Here is a 21066-nt window from a genome sequence, read left to right as displayed (position 1 = left end):
CTGTGAAGGGTGTCTCTGGGGGAGGGGATATGTCTGTTATGATGGTCTCTGTATATCTGAAAGGTGTGTCTGTTATGGAGGGGGGGGGGTTGTATTATTGGGGGGTATCTCTGTTATGTGGGAGATTTGTATTAATTGCAGGTATGTCTGTTATGTGGGGTGTTTGTATTATGGAGGGGTATGTCTGTTAATGGGGGGGGGGTCTTTGTATTATTGGGGGTATATCTGTTATGTGGGGTCTTTGTATTACTGAGGGGTATGTCTGTTAATGGGGGGGGGTCTTTGTATTATTGGGGGTATATCTGTTATGTGGGGTCTTTGTAATACTGAGGGGTATGTCTGTTATGGGTTTTTTTTTATTATTGGGGATATGTTTGTTGTGTGGTTCGTTTTATTACTGAGGGGTATGTCTGTTATGGGGGGGTCTTTGTATTATTGAGGGGTATTTCTGTTATGGGGGGTTTTTAGTATTATTGGGGGATATGTCTGTTATTGGGAGGAGGTCTTTGTATTATTGGGGGTATGTTTGTTATGGGGGGGTCTTTGTATTATTGAGGGGTATTTCTGTTATGTGGGACATTTGTATTAATTGGGGGTATATCTGTTATGGGTTTTTTTTGTATTCTTGGGGATATGTTTGTTATGGGGGTCTTTGTATTATTGGGGGTATGTCTGTTGTGGAGTGTTTGTATTAATTGGGGGTATATCTGTTATGGGGGGGTCTTTGTATTACTGGGGGGTGTGTCTGTTGTGAGGGTATTTGTATTAATTGGGGGTATGTCTGTTATGGGGGGTCTTTGTATTATTGAGGGGTATGTCTGTTGTGGAGGTATTTGTATTACTGGGGGGTATGTTGTGGGGGTCTTTGTATAAATTGGGGGTATGTCTGTTTTGGGGGTCTTTGTATTAATTGGGGGCATGTCTGTTATGGGGGGGTCTTTGTATTATTGGGGGTATGTCTGTTGTGGGGGTCTTTGTATTAATTGGGGGTATGTCTGTTATGCGGGGTCTTTGTATTACTGGGGGGTATGTCTGTTGTGGGGTTATGTCTGTTATGGGGGGGGTTGCTGTATTTCTGAAGGGGTGGAAGAATGGCTGTGATGGGGGTCTCTGTGTTTTCTGGGGGGGGGCAGCATTGCTGTAATGGGGGTTTCCGTATCTCAGAGGGATGGCTGTGATGGGGTCTTTTTGTCTGTGGAAGATATAGCCGTAATGGGTATTTCTGTGTTTTTGGGGGTGCTGTGTTGAGGGTCTCTGTATCTTGGGGGCAGGGATGGCTGTGATGGGAGTCTCTGTATCTTGGGGGTAGGGAGGGCTGTGATGGGGGTCTCTCTATCTTGGGGGTAGGGATGGTTGTGATGTGGGTCTCTATATCTTGGGAGTTGTGGATTTGATGGGGGTCTTTGTGTTTAGGCGGGTGGAGTTTGCTGTGATGGATGTATGATTGTGATGGGGGTCTCTGTATCTTGGGGGTAGGGATGTTTGTGATGTGGGTCTCTATATCTTGGAAGTTGTGGATTTGATGGGGGTCTTTGTGTTTAGGCGGGTGGAGTTTGCTGTGATGGGTTTATGATTGTGATGGGGGTCTCTGTATCTTGGGGGTAGGGATGTTTGTGATGGGGGTCTCTATATCTTGGAAGTTGTGGATTTGATGGGGGTCTTTGTGTTTAGGCGGGTGGAGTTTGCTGTGATGGGTGTATGATTGTGATGGGGGTCTCTGTATCTTGGGGATAGGGATGGTTGTGATGGGGGTCTCTATATCTTGGGAGTTGTGGATTTGTTGGGGGTCTTTGTGTTTTGGCGGGGTGGAGGTTGCTGTGATGGGTGTATGGTTGTGATGGGGGTCTTTGGGAAGGGGGAATGTCTGTTATGAGGGGTCTCTGTATCTTGGGGGGGGGGGTTAGAATGGCTGTGATGGAAATCTCTGTGTTTTAGGGTATAGAGGTTGCTGTGATGGGGATTTCTGCATCTCTGGGGTGCTGTGATGGGGGTTGTTAGAATTTTGGGGGGCATGGCTGTGATGTAGGGGGCCCCATGAGATGCCCCTGGTACCTTTTTCATAGGCTTTTTTGAGTTTGGGCAAGGACACAGGGGCCCCATGATCCCTTATTGCCCGGGGGCCCCATGAGTTGGCAGTCCGCCCCTGGGTATGTCTGTTGTGGGGGTCTTTGTATTACTGGGGGGTGTGTCAGTTGTGGGGGTATGTCTGTTATGGGGGGGTGTTGGTATTACAGGGGGTATGTTTGTTGTGGTGTTCTTTGTATTAATGGAGGGTATACTTGTTATGGGGGTCTTCGTATAGTAATATATACTGTCCCCCTCTCACACTGGAATCAGTAGAAGGCGGTCCACGGTGCGGAGTGTCCTGGTAGGGATGACAGGTCGCCGGTCACGTGACGCGGGTGCCGCTGGCTGTCAGTACCGGGCTCGGCCGCTGGGGGCGCGGTGAGTCTCCGGAGTAGAGGCGGCACCGGGAGATCCTCTCACGCACACAGCCGCCACACCGGGACATGCTGCTTTCCTCTCCGCCGACGCTGCTGGACTAGGCCGGGGATTGTCCCCGGAACGGAAGCTGGAGCCCGGGCCTCGGGGGAGGCCTGCCCGCGGACATGTCCGGGAAAATAGAGAAAGCAGGTAAGAGAGGACGGAGGAGAGGAGGCCCCGGTGCTGGGAGAGACAGCGGAGCCCCGCCCGAGCCTGCCGGCTATCTGGTCCGCATCAGGCCGCTCCCTCCACCGCCCCGGGGAGCACATTCTACCGGAGCTCCGCCAGGCCATACTGACTGCATGCTGGAGGGAACAGTGATTGTAGAGGAGGGAGGTGAGGGGGGGACAGTGATTGTAGAGGAGGGAGGTGAGGGGGGGACAGTGATTGTACAGGAGGGAGGTGAGGGGGGACAGTGATTGTAGAGGAGGGAGGTGAGGGGGGGACAGTGATTGTAGAGGAGGGAGGTGAGGGGGGACAGTGATTGTAGAGGAGGGAGGTGAGGGGGGGACAGTGATTGTAGAGGAGGGAGGTGAGGGGGGGACAGTGATTGTAGAGGAGGGAGGTGAGGGGGGACAGTGATTGTAGAGGAGAGAGGTGAGGGGGGACAGTGATTGTAGAGGGAGGTGAGGGGGGACAGTGATGGTAGAGGAGGTAGGTGAGGGGGGACAGTGATGGTAGAGGAGGGAGGTGAGGGGGGGGACAGTGGTTGTAGAGGAGGGAGGTGAGGGGGGGACAGTGATTGTAGAGGAGGGAGGTGAGGGGGGGACAGTGATTGTAGAGGAGGAAGGTGAGGGGGGGCAGTGATTGTAGAGGAGGGAGGTGAGGGGGGGCAGTGATTGTAGAGGAGTGAGGGGGGACAGTGATTGTGGAGGGGAGAGGTAGGGGGGGGGACAGTGATTGTAGAGGAGGGGAGAGGTAAGGGGGGGCGGTGATTGTAGAGGAGAGAGGTGAGGGGGGAGGGACAGTGATTGTAGAGGAGGGAGGGGGGACAGTGATTGTAGAGGAGGGAGGTGAGGGGGGGGGACAGTGATTGTAGAGGAGGGAGGTGAGGGGGGGGGGACAGTGATTGTAGAGGAGGGAGGTGAGGGGGGGACAGTGATTGTAGCGGAGGGAGGTGAGGGGAGGGGCAGTGATTGTAGAGGAGGGAGGTGAGGGGAGGGGCAGTGATTGTAGAGGAGGGAGGTGAGGGGGGGCAGTGATTGTAGAGGAGTGAGGGGGGACAGTGATTGTGGAGGGGAGAGGTAAGGGGGGGACGGTGATTGTGGAGGGGAGAGGTGAGGGGGCGACGGTGATTGTAGAGGAGGGAGGTGAGGGGGCGACGGTGATTGTAGAGGAGGGAGGTGAGGGGGGGGGACGGTGATTGTAGAGGAGGGAGGTGAGGGGGGGGGACGGTGATTGTAGAGGAGGGAGGTGAGGGGGGGGGACGGTGATTGTAGAGGAGGGAGGTGAGGGGGGGGGACGGTGATTGTAGAGGAGGGAGGTGAGGGGGGGGGACGGTGATTGTAGAGGAGGGAGGTGAGGGGGGGGGACGGTGATTGTAGAGGAGGGAGGTGAGGGGGGGGGACGGTGATTGTAGAGGAGGGAGGTGAGGGGGGGGGACGGTGATTGTAGAGGAGGGAGGTGAGGGGGGGGGACGGTGATTGTAGAGGAGGGAGGTGAGGGGGGGGGACGGTGATTGTAGAGGAGGGAGGTGAGGGGGGGGGACGGTGATTGTAGAGGAGGGAGGTGAGGGGGGACAGTGATTGTAGAGGAGGGAGGTGGGGGGGCAGTGATTGTAGAGGAGGGAGGTGAGGGGGGAGGGACAGTGATTGTAGAGGAGGGAGGTGAGAGGGAGGGGGGACAGTGATTGTAGAGGAGGGAGGTGAGGGGGGGACAGTGATTGTAGAGGAGTGAGGGGGGGGCAGTGATTGTAGAGGAGGGAGGTGAGGGGGGAGGGACAGTGATTGTAGAGGAGGGAGGGGGGACAGTGATTGTAGAGGAGAAAGGTGAGGGGGGAGGGACAGTGATTGTAGAGGAGGGAGGGGGGACAGTGATTGTAGAGGAGAAAGGTGAGGGGGGGGGACAGTGATTGTAGAGGAGAGAGGTGAGGGGGGGGCAGTGATTGTAGAGGAGTGAGGGGGGACAGTGATTGTGGAGGGGAGAGGTAAGGGGGGGGGGGGACGGTGATTGTAGAGGAGAGAGGTGAGGGAGGTGAGGGGGGGACGGTGATTGTAGAGGAGGGAGGTGAGGGGGGGACGGTGATTGTAGAGGAGGGAGGTGAGGGGGGGACGGTGATTGTAGAGGAGGGAGGTGAGGGGGGGACGGTGATTGTAGAGGAGGGAGGTGAGGGGGGGACGGTGATTGTAGAGGAGGGAGGTGAGGGGGGGACGGTGATTGTAGAGGAGGGAGGTGAGGGGGGACGGTGATTGTAGAGGAGGGAGGTGAGGGGGGGACGGTGATTGTAGAAGAGGGAGGTGAGGGGGGGACGGTGATTGTGGAGGGGAAAGGTAAGGGGGGGATGGTGATTGGGGAGGTGAGGTGAGGGGGGGGACGGTGATTGTAGAGGAGAGAGGTGAGGGGGAACGGTGATTGTAGAGGAGAGAGGTGAGTGGGGACGGTGATTGTAGAGGAGAGAGGTGAGGGGGGACTGTGATTGTAGAGGAGAGAGGTGAGGGGGGACGGTGATTGTAGAGGAGAGAGGTGAGGGGGGGACGGTGATTGTAGAGGAGAGAGGTGAGGTGAGGGGGGGACGGTGATTGTAGAGGAGAGAGGTGAGGTGAGGGGGGGACGGTGATTGTAGAGGAGAGAGGTGAGGTGAGGGGGGGACGGTGATTGTAGAGGAGAGAGGTGAGGGGGGGACGGTGATTGTAGAGAAGAGAGGTGAGGGGGGACGGTGATTGTAGAGGAGAGAGGTGAGGGGGAACGGTGATTGTAGAGGAGAGAGGTGAGGGGGGACGGTGATTGTAGAGGAGAGAGGTGAGGGGGATAGTGATTGTAGAGGAGAGAGGTGAGGGGGGATAGTGATTGTAGAGGAGAGAGGTGAGGGGGGACGGTGATTGTAGAGGAGTGAGGGGGGACAGTGATTGTGGAGGGGAGAGGTAAGGGGGGGAAGGTGATTGTGGAGGGCAGAGGTAAGGGGGGGGACGGTGATTGTAGAGGAGAGAGGTGAGGTAAGGGGGAGACGGTGATTGTAGATGAGAGAGGTGAGGTGAGGGGGGGACGGTGATTGTAGAGGAGAGAGGTGAGGGGGGGACGGTGATTGTAGAGGAGAGAGGTGAGGTGAGGGGGGGACGGTGATTGTAGAGGAGAGAGGTGAGGTGAGGAGGGGACGGTGATTGTAGAGGAGAGAGGTGAGGTGAGGGGGGGACGGTGATTGTAGAGGAGAGAGGTGAGGTGAGGGGGGGACGGTGATTGTAGAGGAGAGAGGTGAGGTGAGGAGGGGACGGTGATTGTAGAGGAGAGAGGTGAGGGGGGACGGTGATTGTAGAGGAGAGAGGTGAGGGGGGACGGTGATTGTAGAGGAGAGAGGTGAGGGGGGACGGTGATTGTAGAGGAGAGAGGTGAGGGGGGACGGTGATTGTAGAGGAGAGAGGTGAGGGGGGACGGTGATTGTAGAGGAGAGAGGTGAGGGGGGACGGTGATTGTAGAGGAGAGAGGTGAGGGGGGACGGTGATTGTAGAGGAGAGAGGTGAGGGGGGACGGTGATTGTAGAGGAGAGAGGTGAGGGGGGACGGTGATTGTAGAGGTGAGGGGGGACAGTGATTGTAGAGGTGAGGGGGGACAGTGATTGTAGAGGTGAGGGGGGACAGTGATTGTAGAGGTGAGGGGGGACAGTGATTGTAGAGGTGAGGGGGGACAGTGATTGTAGAGGTGAGGGGGGACAGTGATTGTAGAGGTGAGGGGGGACAGTGATTGTAGAGGAGAGAGGTGAGGGGGGACAGTGATTGTAGAGGAGAGAGGTGAGGGGGACAGTGATTGTAGAGGAGAGAGGTGTGGGGGGACAGTGATTGTAGAGGAGAGAGGTGAGGGGGGACTGTGATTGTAAAGGAGAGAGGTGAGGGGGGACAGTGTAGAGGAGGGAGGTGAGGGGAGGGGGCAGTGTAGAGGAGGGAGGTGAGGGGGGACAGTGATTGTATAGGGAGGGGGGGCGATGAGAGAGGTGAGGGGGGGGGACGGTGATTGTAGAGGGGTGAGATGAGGGGGGGGGGCGGTGATTGTAGAGGAGAGAGGTGAGGGGGGACGGTGATTGTAGAGGAGGGAGGTGAGGGGGGCAGTGATTGTAGAGGTGAGGGGGGGACAGTTATTGTAGAGGAGGGAGGTGAGGGGGGACAGTGATGGTAGAGGAGAGAGGTGAGGGACAGTGATGGTAGAGGATGGAGGTGAGGGGGGACAGTGATGGTAGAGGAGGGAGGTGAGGGAGGGACAGTGATGGTAGAGGAGAGAGGTGAGGGAGGGACAGTGATGGTAGAGGAGAGAGGTGAGGGAGGGACAGTGATGGTAGAGGAGAGAGGTGAGGGAGGGACAGTGATGGTAGAGGAGGGAGGTGAGGGGGGGACAGTGATTGTAGAGGTGAGGGGGGGGCAGTGATTGTAGAGGAGGGAGGTGAGGGGGTACAGTGATGGTAGAGGGAGGTGAGGGGGGGACAGTGATGGTAGAGGGGGGGGACAGTGATTGTAGAGGAGGGAGGTGAGGGGAGGGGGGGCAGTGATTGTAGAGGAGGGAGGGGAGGGGGGGCAGTGATTGTAGAGGAGGGAGGTGGGGGGGGGGGGGCAGTGATTGTAGAGGAGGGAGGTGAGGGGGGGGCAGTGATTGTAGAGGAGGGAGGTGAGAGGTGGGGACAGTGATTGTGGAGGTGAGGGGGGGGGGAAGTGATTGTAGAGGAGGGAGGTGAGAGGGGGGGACAGTGATTGTAGAGGAGGGAGGTGAGAGGGGGGGGACAGTGTTTGTAGAGGAGGGAGGTGAGAGGGGGCGACAGTGTTTGTAGAGGAGGGAGGTTAGAGGGGGCGGCAGTGATTGTAGAGGTGATGGGGGGACAGTGATTGTAGAGGAGGGAGGTGAGGGGTGACAGTGATGGTAGAGGAGGGAGGTGAGGGAGGGACAGTGATGGTAGAGGAGGGAGGTGAGGGGGGACGGTGATTGTAGAGGAGAGAGGTGAGGGGGACGGTGATTGTAGAGGAGAGAGGGACGGTGATTGTAGAGGAGAGAGGTGAGGGGGGACTGTGATTGTAGAGGAAAGAGGTGAGGGGGACGGTGATTGTAGAGGAGAGAGGTGAGGGGGGACGGTGATTGTAGAGGAGAGAGGTGAGGGGGGACAGTGTTGAGGAGGGAGGTGAGGGGGGGCAGTGTAGAGGAGGGAGGTGAGGGGGGACAGTGATTGTATAGGGAGGGGGGTACGATAAGAGAGGAGAGAGGTGAGGGGGGGGCGGTGATTGTAGAGGGGTGAGGGGGGGACGGTGATTGTAGAGGAGAGAGGTGAGGGGGGACGGTGATTGTAGAGGAGAGAGGTGAGGGGGGACGGTGATTGTAGAGGAGAGAGGTGAGGGGGGACGGTGATTGTAGAGGAGAGAGGTGAGGGGGGACGGTGATTGTAGAGGAGAGAGGTGAGGGGGGAAGGTGATTGTAGAGGAGAGAGGTGAGGGGGGACGGTGATTGTAGAGGAGAGAGATGAGGGCGGACGGTGATTGTAGAGGAGAGAGGTGAGGGGGGACGGTGATTGTAGAGGAGAGAGGTGAGGGAGGACGGTGATTGTAGAGGAGAGAGGTGAGGGGGGATAGTGTAGAGGAGGGAGGTGAGGGGGGGCAGTGTAGAGGAGGGAGGTGAGGGGGGACAGTGATTGTATAGGGAGGGGGGACGATAAGAGAGGAGAGAGGTGAGGGGGGGGACGGTGATTGTAGAGAGGTGAGGTGAGGGGGGGATGGTGATTGTAGAGGGGTGAGGTGAGGGGGGACGGTGATTGTAGAGGAGAGAGGTGAGGGGGGACGGTGATTGTAGTGGAGAGAGGTGAGGGGGGACGTTGATTGTAGAGGAGAGAGGTGAGGGGGGACGTTGATTGTAGAGGAGAGAGGTGAGGGGGGACGTTGATTGTAGAGGAGAGAGGTGAGGGGGGACGTTGATTGTAGAGGAGAGAGGTGAGGGGGGACGTTGATTGTAGAGGAGAGAGGTGAGGGGGGACGGTGATTGTAGAGGAGAGAGGTGAGGGGGGACGGTGATTGTAGAGGAGAGAGGTGAGGGGGGACGGTGATTGTAGAGGAGAGAGGTGAGGGGGGACGGTGATTGTAGAGGGGTGAGGTGAGGGGGGGATGGTGATTGTAGAGGGGTGAGGTGAGGGGGGACGGTGATTGTAGAGGAGAGAGGTGAGGGGGGACGGTGATTGTAGTGGAGAGAGGTGAGGGGGGACGTTGATTGTAGAGGAGAGAGGTGAGGGGGGACGTGATTGTAGAGAGAGAGGTGAGGGGGGGACGTTGATTGTAGAGGAGAGAGGTGAGGGGGGACGGTGATGTAGAGAGGAGAGAGGTGAGGTGGGACGGTGATTGTAGAGGAGAGAGGTGAGGGGGGACGGTGATGTAGAGGAGAGAGGTGAGGGGACGGTGATTGTAGAGGAGAGAGGTGAGGGGGGACGGTGATTGTAGACGAGAGAGGTGAGGGGGGAAGTGTAGAGGAGGGAGGTGAGGAGGGACAGTGATTGTAGAGGAGAGAGGTGAGGGGGGACAGTGATTGTATAGGGAGGGGGGACGATAATTGTAGAGGAGAGAGGTGAGGGGGGGACGGTGATTGTAGAGGAGGGAGGTGAGGGGGGACAGTGATTGTAGAGGAGGGAGGTGAGGGGGGACAGTGATTGTAGAGGAGAGAGGCGAGGGGGGACAGTGTAGAGGAGAGAGGTGATGGGGGACAGTGATTGTATAGGAAGGGGAGACGATAATTGTAGAGGAGAAAGGTGGGTGGGAGCGGTGATTGGAGAGGTGAGGGGGGGGGGGAGCGGTGATTGGAGAGGTGAGGGGGGGGCGGTGATTGGAGAGGTGAGGGGGCGGCGGTGATTGGAGAAGAGGGAGGTGAGGGGGCGGCGGTGAATGGAGAGGAGGGAGGTGAGGGGGAGGCGGTGATTGGAGAGGAGGGAGGTGAGGGGGCGGCGGTGATTGGAGAAGAGGGAGGTGAGGGGGCGGCGGTGATTGGAGAAGAGGGAGGTGAGGGGGCGGCGGTGATTGGAGAGGAGGGAGGTGAGGGGGCGGCGGTGATTGAAGAGGAGGGAGGTGAGGGGGCGGCGGTGATTGGAGAAGAGGGAGGTGATGGGGCGGCGGTGATTGGAGAGGAGGGAGGTGAGGGGGCGGCGGTGATTGGAGAGGAGGGAGGTGAGGGGGCGGCGGTGATTGGAGAGGAGGGAGGTGAGGGGGCGGCGGTGATTGGAGAGGAGGGAGGTGAGGGGGCGGCGGTGATTGGAGAGGAGGGAGGTGAGGGGGCGGCGGTGATTGGAGAGCAGGGAGGTGAGGGGGGCGGCGGTGATTGGAGAGCAGGGAGGTGAGGGGGGAGACGGTGATTGGAGAGCAGGGAGGTGAGGGGGGAGACGGTGATTGGAGAGCAGGGAGGTGAGTGGGGAGACGGTGATTGGAGAGGATGGAGGTGAGGGGGGAGACGGTGATTGGAGAGGAGGGAGGTGAGGGGGGACGGTGATTGTAGAGGAGAGAGGTGAGGGGGGATAGTGTAGAGGAGGGAGGTGAGGGGGGGCAGTGTAGAGGAGGGAGGTGAGGGGGGACAGTGATTGTATAGGGAGGGGGGACGATAAGAGAGGAGAGAGGTGAGGGGGGGGACGGTGATTGTAGAGAGGTGAGGTGAGGGGGGGATGGTGATTGTAGAGGGGTGAGGTGAGGGGGGGATGGTGATTGTAGAGGGGTGAGGTGAGGGGGGACGGTGATTGTAGAGGAGAGAGGTGAGGGGGGACGGTGATTGTAGTGGAGAGAGGTGAGGGGGGACGTTGATTGTAGAGGAGAGAGGTGAGGGGGGACGTTGATTGTAGAGGAGAGAGGTGAGGGGGGACGTTGATTGTAGAGGAGAGAGGTGAGGGGGGACGGTGATTGTAGAGGAGAGAGGTGAGGGGGGACGGTGATTGTAGAGGAGAGAGGTGAGGGGGGACGGTGATTGTAGAGGAGAGAGGTGAGGGGGGACGGTGATTGTAGAGGAGAGAGGTGAGGGGGGACGGTGATTGTAGACGAGAGAGGTGAGGGGGGACAGTGTAGAGGAGGGAGGTGAGGAGGGACAGTGATTGTAGAGGAGAGAGGTGAGGGGGGACAGTGATTGTATAGGGAGGGGGGACGATAATTGTAGAGGAGAGAGGTGAGGGGGGGACGGTGATTGTAGAGGAGGGAGGTGAGGGGGGACAGTGATTGTAGAGGAGGGAGGTGAGGGGGGACAGTGATTGTAGAGGAGAGAGGCGAGGGGGGACAGTGTAGAGGAGAGAGGTGATGGGGGACAGTGATTGTATAGGAAGGGGAGACGATAATTGTAGAGGAGAAAGGTGGGTGGGAGCGGTGATTGGAGAGGTGATTGGAGAGGTGAGGGGGGGGCGGTGATTGGAGAGGTGAGGGGGCGGCGGTGATTGGAGAAGAGGGAGGTGAGGGGGCGGCGGTGAATGGAGAGGAGGGAGGTGAGGGGGAGGCGGTGATTGGAGAGGAGGGAGGTGAGGGGGCGGCGGTGATTGGAGAAGAGGGAGGTGAGGGGGCGGCGGTGATTGGAGAAGAGGGAGGTGAGGGGGCGGCGGTGATTGGAGAGGAGGGAGGTGAGGGGGCGGCGGTGATTGGAGAGGAGGGAGGTGAGGGGGCGGCGGTGATTGGAGAGCAGGGAGGTGAGGGGGGCGGCGGTGATTGGAGAGCAGGGAGGTGAGGGGGGAGACGGTGATTGGAGAGCAGGGAGGTGAGGGGGGAGACGGTGATTGGAGAGCAGGGAGGTGAGTGGGGAGACGGTGATTGGAGAGGATGGAGGTGAGGGGGGAGACGGTGATTGGAGAGGAGAGAGGTGAGGGGGGATAGTGTAGAGGAGGGAGGTGAGGGGGGGCAGTGTAGAGGAGGGAGGTGAGGGGGGACAGTGATTGTATAGGGAGGGGGGACGATAAGAGAGGAGAGAGGTGAGGGGGGGGACGGTGATTGTAGAGAGGTGAGGTGAGGGGGGGATGGTGATTGTAGAGGGGTGAGGTGAGGGGGGGATGGTGATTGTAGAGGGGTGAGGTGAGGGGGGACGGTGATTGTAGAGGAGAGAGGTGAGGGGGGACGGTGATTGTAGTGGAGAGAGGTGAGGGGGGACGTTGATTGTAGAGGAGAGAGGTGAGGGGGGACGTTGATTGTAGAGGAGAGAGGTGAGGGGGGACGTTGATTGTAGAGGAGAGAGGTGAGGGGGGACGGTGATTGTAGAGGAGAGAGGTGAGGGGGGACGGTGATTGTAGAGGAGAGAGGTGAGGGGGGACGGTGATTGTAGAGGAGAGAGGTGAGGGGGGACGGTGATTGTAGAGGAGAGAGGTGAGGGGGGACGGTGATTGTAGACGAGAGAGGTGAGGGGGGACAGTGTAGAGGAGGGAGGTGAGGAGGGACAGTGATTGTAGAGGAGAGAGGTGAGGGGGGACAGTGATTGTATAGGGAGGGGGGACGATAATTGTAGAGGAGAGAGGTGAGGGGGGGCAGTGTAGAGGAGGGAGGTGAGGGGGGACAGTGATTGTATAGGGAGGGGGGACGATAAGAGAGGAGAGAGGTGAGGGGGGGGACGGTGATTGTAGAGAGGTGAGGTGAGGGGGGGATGGTGATTGTAGAGGGGTGAGGTGAGGGGGGGATGGTGATTGTAGAGGGGTGAGGTGAGGGGGGACGGTGATTGTAGAGGAGAGAGGTGAGGGGGGACGGTGATTGTAGTGGAGAGAGGTGAGGGGGGACGTTGATTGTAGAGGAGAGAGGTGAGGGGGGACGTTGATTGTAGAGGAGAGAGGTGAGGGGGGACGTTGATTGTAGAGGAGAGAGGTGAGGGGGGACGGTGATTGTAGAGGAGAGAGGTGAGGGGGGACGGTGATTGTAGAGGAGAGAGGTGAGGGGGGACGGTGATTGTAGAGGAGAGAGGTGAGGGGGGACGGTGATTGTAGAGGAGAGAGGTGAGGGGGAACGGTGATTGTAGACGAGAGAGGTGAGGGGGGACAGTGTAGAGGAGGGAGGTGAGGAGGGACAGTGATTGTAGAGGAGAGAGGTGAGGGGGGACAGTGATTGTATAGGGAGGGGGGACGATAATTGTAGAGGAGAGAGGTGAGGGGGGGACGGTGATTGTAGCGGAGGGAGGTGAGGGGGGACAGTGATTGTAGAGGAGGGAGGTGAGGGGGGACAGTGATTGTAGAGGAGAGAGGCGAGGGGGGACAGTGTAGAGGAGAGAGGTGATGGGGGACAGTGATTGTATAGGAAGGGGAGACGATAATTGTAGAGGAGAAAGGTGGGTGGGAGCGGTGATTGGAGAGGTGATTGGAGAGGTGAGGGGGGGGCGGTGATTGGAGAGGTGAGGGGGCGGCGGTGATTGGAGAAGAGGGAGGTGAGGGGGCGGCGGTGAATGGAGAGGAGGGAGGTGAGGGGGAGGCGGTGATTGGAGAGGAGGGAGGTGAGGGGGCGGCGGTGATTGGAGAAGAGGGAGGTGAGGGGGCGGCGGTGATTGGAGAAGAGGGAGGTGAGGGGGCGGCGGTGATTGGAGAGGAGGGAGGTGAGGGGGCGGCGGTGATTGAAGAGGAGGGAGGTGAGGGGGCGGCGGTGGTTGGAGAAGAGGGAGGTGATGGGGCGGCGGTGATTGGAGAGGAGGGAGGTGAGGGGGCGGCGGTGATTGGAGAGGAGGGAGGTGAGGGGGCGGCGGTGATTGGAGAGGAGGGAGGTGAGGGGGCGGCGGTGATTGGAGAGGAGGGAGGTGAGGGGGCGGCGGTGATTGGAGAGGAGGGAGGTGAGGGGGCGGCGGTGATTGGAGAGCAGGGAGGTGAGGGGGGCGGCGGTGATTGGAGAGCAGGGAGGTGAGGGGGGAGACGGTGATTGGAGAGCAGGGAGGTGAGGGGGGAGACGGTGATTGGAGAGCAGGGAGGTGAGTGGGGAGACGGTGATTGGAGAGGATGGAGGTGAGGGGGGAGACGGTGATTGGAGAGGAGGGAGGTGAGGGGGGAGACGGTGATTGGAGAGGAGGGAGGTGAGGGGGGAGACGGTGATTGGAGAGGAGGGAGGTGAGGGGGGAGACGGTGATTGGAGAGGAGGGAGGTGAGGGGGGAGACGGTGATTGGAGAGGAGGGAGGTGAGGGGGGAGACGGTGATTGGAGAGGAGGGAGGTGAGGGGGGAGACGGTGATTGGAGAGGAGGGAGGTGAGGAGGGAGACGGTGATTGGAGAGGAGGGAGGTGAGGAGGGAGACGGTGATTGGAGAGGAGGGAGGTGAGGAGGGAGACGGTGATTGTAGAGGAGGGAGGTGAGGAGGGAGACGGTGATTGTAGAGGAGGGAGGTGAGGAGGGAGACGGTGATTGTAGAGGAGGGAGGTGAGGGGGGAGACGGTGATTGTAGAGGAGAGAGGTGAGGGGGGAAGGTGATTGTAGAGGAGAGAGGTGAGGGGGGACGGTGATTGTAGAGGAGAGAGATGAGGGCGGACGGTGATTGTAGAGGAGAGAGGTGAGGGGGGACGGTGATTGTAGAGGAGAGAGGTGAGGGGGGACGGTGATTGTAGAGGAGAGAGGTGAGGGGGGATAGTGTAGAGGAGGGAGGTGAGGGGGGGCAGTGTAGAGGAGGGAGGTGAGGGGGGACAGTGATTGTATAGGGAGGGGGGACGATAAGAGAGGAGAGAGGTGAGGGGGGGGACGGTGATTGTAGAGAGGTGAGGTGAGGGGGGGATGGTGATTGTAGAGGGGTGAGGTGAGGGGGGACGGTGATTGTAGAGGAGAGAGGTGAGGGGGGACGGTGATTGTAGTGGAGAGAGGTGAGGGGGGACGTTGATTGTAGAGGAGAGAGGTGAGGGGGGACGTTGATTGTAGAGGAGAGAGGTGAGGGGGGACGGTGATTGTAGAGGAGAGAGGTGAGGGGGGACGGTGATTGTAGAGGAGAGAGGTGAGGGGGGACGGTGATTGTAGAGGAGAGAGGTGAGGGGGGACGGTGATTGTAGAGGTGAGGGGGGACGGTGATTGTAGAGGAGAGAGGTGAGGGGGGACGGTGATTGTAGACGAGAGAGGTGAGGGGGGACAGTGTAGAGGAGGGAGGTGAGGAGGGACAGTGATTGTAGAGGAGAGAGGTGAGGGGGGACAGTGATTGTATAGGGAGGGGGGACGATAATTGTAGAGGAGAGAGGTGAGGGGGGGACGGTGATTGTAGAGGAGGGAGGTGAGGGGGGACAGTGATTGTAGAGGAGGGAGGTGAGGGGGGACAGTGATTGTAGAGGAGAGAGGCGAGGGGGGACAGTGTAGAGGAGAGAGGTGATGGGGGACAGTGATTGTATAGGAAGGGGAGACGATAATTGTAGAGGAGAAAGGTGGGTGGGAGCGGTGATTGGAGAGGTGAGGGGGGGGGGAGCGGTGATTGGAGAGGTGAGGGGGGGGGCGGTGATTGGAGAGGTGAGGGGGCGGCGGTGATTGGAGAAGAGGGAGGTGAGGGGGCGGCGGTGAATGGAGAGGAGGGAGGTGAGGGGGAGGCGGTGATTGGAGAGGAGGGAGGTGAGGGGGCGGCGGTGATTGGAGAAGAGGGAGGTGAGGGGGCGGCGGTGATTGGAGAAGAGGGAGGTGAGGGGGCGGCGGTGATTGGAGAGGAGGGAGGTGAGGGGGCTGCGGTGATTGAAGAGGAGGGAGGTGAGGGGGCGGCGGTGATTGGAGAAGAGGGAGGTGATGGGGCGGCGGTGATTGGAGAGGAGGGAGGTGAGGGGGCGGCGGTGATTGGAGAGGAGGGAGGTGAGGGGGCGGCGGTGATTGGAGAGGAGGGAGGTGAGGGGGCGACGGTGATTGGAGAGGAGGGAGGTGAGGGGGCGGCGGTGATTGGAGAGGAGGGAGGTGAGGGGGCGGCGGTGATTGGAGAGCAGGGAGGTGAGGGGGGAGACGGTGATTGGAGAGCAGGGAGGTGAGGGGGGAGACGGTGATTGGAGAGCAGGGAGGTGAGGGGGGAGACGGTGATTGGAGAGCAGGGAGGTGAGTGGGGAGACGGTGATTGGAGAGGATGGAGGTGAGGGGGGAGACGGTGATTGGAGAGGAGGGAGGTGAGGGGGGAGACGGTGATTGGAGAGGAGGGAGGTGAGGGGGGAGACGGTGATTGGAGAGGAGGGAGGTGAGGGGGGAGACGGTGATTGGAGAGGAGGGAGGTGAGGGGGGGAGACGGTGATTGGAGAGGAGGGAGGTGAGGGGGGAGACGGTGATTGGAGAGGAGGGAGGTGAGGGGGGAGACGGTGATTGGAGAGGAGGGAGGTGAGGGGGGAGACGGTGATTGGAGAGGAGGGAGGTGAGGGGGGAGACGGTGATTGTAGAGGAGGGAGGTGAGGGGGGAGACGGTGATTGTAGAGGAGGGAGGTGAGGAGGGAGACGGTGATTGTAGAGGAGGGAGGTGAGGGGGGAGACGGTGATTGGAGAGGAGGGAGGTGAGGGGGGAGACGGTGATTGTAGAGGAGGGAGGTGAGGGGGGAGACGGTGATTGTAGAGGAGGGAGGTGAGGGGGGAGACGGTGATTGTAGAGGAGGGAGGTGAGGGGGGAGACGGTGATTGTAGAGGAGGGGGGTGAGGGGGGAGACGGTGATTGTAGAGGAGGGGGGTGAGGAGGGAGACGGTGATTGTAGAGGAGGGAGACGGTGATTGTAGAGGAGGGAGGTGAGGAGGGAGACGGTGATTGTAGAGGAGGGAGGTGAGGAGGGAGACAGTGATTGTAGAGGAGGGAGACGGTGATTGTAGAGGAGGGAGGTGAGGAGGGAGACGGTGATTGTAGAGGAGGGAGACGGTGATTGTAGAGGAGGGAGGTGAGGGGGGAGACGGTGATTATAGAGGAGGGAGGTGAGGAGGGAGACGGTGATTGTAGAGGAGGGAGGTGAGGAGGGAGACGGTGATTGTAGAGGAGGGAGGTGAGGAGGGAGACGGTGATTGTAGAGGAGGGAGGTGAGGAGGGAGACGGTGATTGTAGAGGAGGGAGACGGTGATTGTAGAGGAGGGAGACGGTGATTGTAGAGGAGGGAGGTGAGGAGGGAGACGGTGATTGTAGAGGAGGGAGGTGAGGAGGGAGACGGTGATTGTAGAGGAGGGAGGTGAGGAGGGATGGTGATTGTAGAGGAGGGAGGTGAGGAGGGATGGTGATTGTAGAGGAGGTAGGTGAGGGGGATGGTGATTGGAGAGGAGGTAGGTGGGGGGGGGGGTGGCGGTGATTGGAGAGGAGGTAGGTGGGGGGGGGTGGCGGTGATTGGAGAGGAGGTAGGTGGGTGGGGGGTGGCGGTGATTGGAGAGGAGGTAGGTGGGGGGGGGTGGTGGTGATTGGAGAGGAGGGGGGGGAGGTTAAGGGGCGACGGTGATTGGAGAGGAGGGAGGTGAGGGGGGGCTGTGATTGGAGAGGTGAGGGAGGGGGGATGGTGATTGTAGAGGAGAGAGAGATGAGGGGGGATGGTGATTGTAGAGGAGGGAGGTGAGGGGATTATAGCAGAGGAAAGTGGGGTGAGGTGGAATTGCATTCGCAGAGGAAAGTGGGGTGAGGTGGAATTGCATTCGCAGAGGAAAGTGGGGTGAGGTGGAATTGCAGTCGCAGAGGAAAGTGGGGTGAGGTGGAATTGCAGTAGCAAAGTGGGGTGAGGGGGAACGGCAGTAGAAGAAAAAAGTGGGGTGAGGGGAACGGCAGTAGCAGAGGAAAGTGGGGTGTGGTGGAATTGCAGTTGCAGAGGATAGTGGGGTGAGGTGGAATCGCAGTCGCAGAGGATAGTGGGGTGAGGTGGAATCGCAGTCGCAGAGGATAGTGGGGTGAGGTGGAATTGCAGTCGCAGAGGAAAGTGGGGTGAGGTTGAATTGCAGTCGCAGAGGAAAATGGGGTGAGGTGGAACTGCAGTCGCAGAGGAAAATGGGGTGAGGTGGAACGGCAGTCGCAGAGGAAAGTGGGGTGAGGGGGAACGGCAGGAGCAGAGGAAAGTAGAGTGAGGGGCAACGGCAGTCGCAGAGGAAAGTGGGGTGAGGGGGAACGGCAGGAGCAGAGGAAAGTGGGGTGAGGGGCAACGGCAGGGGCAGAGGAAAGTGGGGTGAGGGGGAACGGCAGTCGCAGAGGAAAGTGGGGTGAGGGGCAACGGCAGGAGCAGAGGAAAGTGGGGTGAGGGGCAACGGCAGGAGCAGAGGAAAGTGGGGTGAGGGGCAACGGCAGGAGCAGAGGAAAGTGGGGTGAGGGGAAACGGCAGGAGCAGAGGAAAGTGGGGTGAGGGGGAATGGCAATAGCAGAGGGAATATTCTGGTAAGAGAGGTGTGATGAATACGGTAATAAAGGCTCAGGGTGATGGGAAAGGTGATACAAATTTGAGGTTTTCTTGATCCTCACATTGATGAGGTCTGATGTAAGGTAAATGATTCTACTGAATAGAATATGAGGCTTTTAGAGGTATGGATGGACAGGAAAACCCTGAGGAACATATTGTCTGCTCTTCGGGTGGAACATATGACATATTCCACCATCTGTGGCTTCACAGCCGGTTTCGCTGCGCCTTGAGATTGGCCACACAACCTTCTGGGACCTGTGAAGTGTCCCAGAAAAATGTGGGGGGGAGGAGGAGGGGGCCAAACTGCTGGCTGAGTTCCGGTACCTGTCAAAATCAGGTACCCCCAAAAAAGTGCCAAATGTGGCAGTTGAAGGGGGGGGGGGGAGGGGAGAAGTAAGACAAACTGAACTTTCCCTTTTGTGTGGAGCTCCGCTTTCATAGCATTTAGTTATATTGACAGAGTTTGTATATGTACAATCAAAATATCTTTGTTTCCGGTTTGCTATGTGTCAGTATTTAGAATTTACATTGAAGACATTTTCCTTGTTTGCATGTTATCTTTCACTTGAACACTTTGTGGTTTGTATTGAAACATGTACTTTTGCTGACAGCTTATACATTATATTCAGGGATGCTATGCGGAGGAGTGCCAATTGATTCCACTTTACATAATTCAAGTGTGGGATGATTTCTGATCGGCTAAAAGTATCCAATCATTACATTGCTTCACTGCTTCCATCCCTCCCTATAGCAGAAATACTGCAACAGGCCGGCAGGGCTGCGCAAAATCACATGTGTGTATGTATGTATAGATATATATATATATGTGTGTGTGTGATTTTGTATTTCCTGGTAGGGGGTGCGCACGCCACAATACCTGTGCCATTGGCGGCTACAGCTGTCGATCACCGGGTCCCGGCCAGAGATTCCCCGATGACACCTGGCAATCGCTGAGGAACACTGACAGGGGGAGAGGTCTGTATGTAAACAACACAGATCTCTCTCCTGTCAGCGCCAACATGCTGCTTAGTATTGCTCTGCATAGCTCTACTGCTACAGAGCAGCTGCTCTGTACAGAATCACGTATACATACGTGTTATCGCATTTCTGGGTAGGGGGTGCGCACATGCGTGAGCCAGCCTTGCTGCCCGCCCGCCCTTCATCACCGCCCATGCCGATCAGTGGGTGCTGGCCATTGATTGACCGCTGGCACCCAGCAATCAGCTCTGTATCTCACAGAACACAGCTCTGTGAGTGTAAACCACACAGAGCTATGTTCACTGTCAGGCAATCTAGTTTTTGTTCATTCCCTTAGCAGGGAATGAAAACAGCTAAATCCACAGTAAAAGCAGCACAACACAAACACTTGTTAGGCACATATTTAACCCTTTGATCACCCAGTTAACACCCTTCCTGCCCAGTGCCATTAGTACAGTGTCAGTGCTTCAGTGCTAAGCAGGGAATGAAAACCCGCTAAATCCACAGTAGAAGCAGCACAACACAAACACTTGTTAGGCACATATTTAACCCTTTGAGGACCAAGGGACGTATTGGTCCCATGTTTTTAATTGCGTGTATCATCTGAATAAGAACTTAAAACTCTTTTTTTTTTTTTTTGGTTTGAGTCAAACTATTAGTTCTTCTCAACAAACAACAAATGGATCTAGCTTTTTGCCAATTATTTCATGAAATGGCTTAGTTACAGCAACTGAAGTGTACGAACTTTAAAAACAAAAAAATTGATTCTTTTGGCGTTCCAAAATCTTACGGTCCTCAAAGGGTTAACCCTTTGATCACCCCAGTTAACCCCCTTCCTGCCCAGTGCCATTAGTACAGTGTCAGTGCTTCAATGCTTTTCATTAGCACCGATCAATGTATTGATATCACTGTTGATGTCAGTGACACTAAGTCAGTTCCCCCCAGTGTCAGAATGCCCGCCGCAGTCCCGCAATAATTCGCTGATTGCCACCGTTACTAGTATAATTTTTTTTTTCAATTCCAGTATCTATACCGCCACTTGTAGATGCTATAACTTTCACCTTAACCAATTCATTTACACTCACTGGGATTTTTTTTAGAAAAGACATATAGCAAAATACATTTTGGCCTAAATTTATGCCGAAATTTGATTTTTAAAATTTTTTTTACTGGATATGTTTTATGACAAAAAGTCAAAAATATTGTGGGTTTTTGTTTCAAAATTGTCGGGTTTTTTTGTTTATAGTTCAAAAAATAAAAAATGCAGGCGCAATCAAATACCACCAAAAGAAAGCTCCAGGCACAGATGAACCAGATTCTGAGTGCTCCAGTTTTGGTAAATCTCTCCCATAGTGTGTCAGTAGTGGTGATGGGGAGTGGAAAGAAGCTGTCTATGACCAACCTTACCGTTTCTTTGTTTAATCCATAAACGTCTTGTCCGCTGTGGGTCATGTGATCCGTGCTGCCGGGCCTGTGATGTGTTTGAGAAGAACTATTTAGCTTTGGCTTCTGATTGGTTACTTCTGCCTAAACCTTAGGACTTTTAAGTCATTCAGCAGGGATCAAGTGACCAATACCTTAGCTATGTGACTCAAGAGGCAGCAAGGGAAGCAATGGTAATGATATTCTGTGTACATGGACATTATTTTCCAGCATTTGAAATGTTCATCAAGCGCAGGTTGGCAGCTCCCATGTACCTCCATGGTGTAGTTTGGATGACAGTTCTGAGGCAGCGTTTGACCTGTCAGTGATTCCTTTTTTTGGATGAAGACTGTCCCATTGAAATGAGTTTTGTATTGAAAGAAAAGAGGCCCAAACCCAGCCTTCGGTTACAATTTTCATTTAATTGTGTTTAATACTGTAAAGTTAGCATTTTACAGCAATGGTCATGTACTCAAGTCCTAATTCCCTTGCTTCCCTTTTAGATACTGTTTTTAGCAGAAGACCAGCAAAATAAGTTATCGTGTTGCTGTCTAAGCTTCCTCCCAAACCAGATTTTAATGTGGGCCAGTGTGCATTTTAGTAATACAGTAACACCTCGGTTTACAAATTGAATTCGTTCTTCAGGACTTTTCATACAGCGAAAAATTTGTAAACCGAAACGCCATTTCCCAAAGGAATGCATTGAAAACCAATTAATCCGTTCCTGAGGTCAGAAAAAAGAAAACGCTACTAAAATACCTC

At 56.7% G+C, this 21066-nt stretch overlaps 1 protein-coding gene across 12 annotated transcripts in view; it reads left to right on the top strand.

Moving 5' to 3' along the window:
* Positions 1 to 2437: 2437 nt before the first annotated feature.
* RAPGEF1 (Rap guanine nucleotide exchange factor 1) overlaps positions 2438 to 21066 on the top strand; it is a 151422-nt gene continuing 132793 nt past the window's right edge. For 5 of the 12 annotated variants that reach the window (XM_089675113.1, XM_089675112.1, XM_089675111.1 and 2 more), the window contains exon 1: positions 2440 to 2634. In XM_089675113.1, coding sequence (XP_089531239.1) covers positions 2610 to 2634 — 25 coding nt within the window. In that variant the 5' untranslated portion in view covers positions 2440 to 2609. Of the gene's footprint in view, positions 2635 to 21066 lie in introns of all 12 variants that reach the window. The other 7 variants (XM_089675102.1, XM_089675106.1, XM_089675103.1 and 4 more) reach the window with 2 other exon arrangements.

This window comes from Staurois parvus, unplaced genomic scaffold (genome assembly GCF_062004578.1).
Source record: "Staurois parvus isolate SC_StPar_1 unplaced genomic scaffold, SC_StPar_1.0 ptg000154l, whole genome shotgun sequence".
Taxonomy (NCBI): domain Eukaryota; kingdom Metazoa; phylum Chordata; class Amphibia; order Anura; family Ranidae; genus Staurois; species Staurois parvus.
This window is presented reverse-complemented; position numbering and strand designations above follow the sequence as displayed.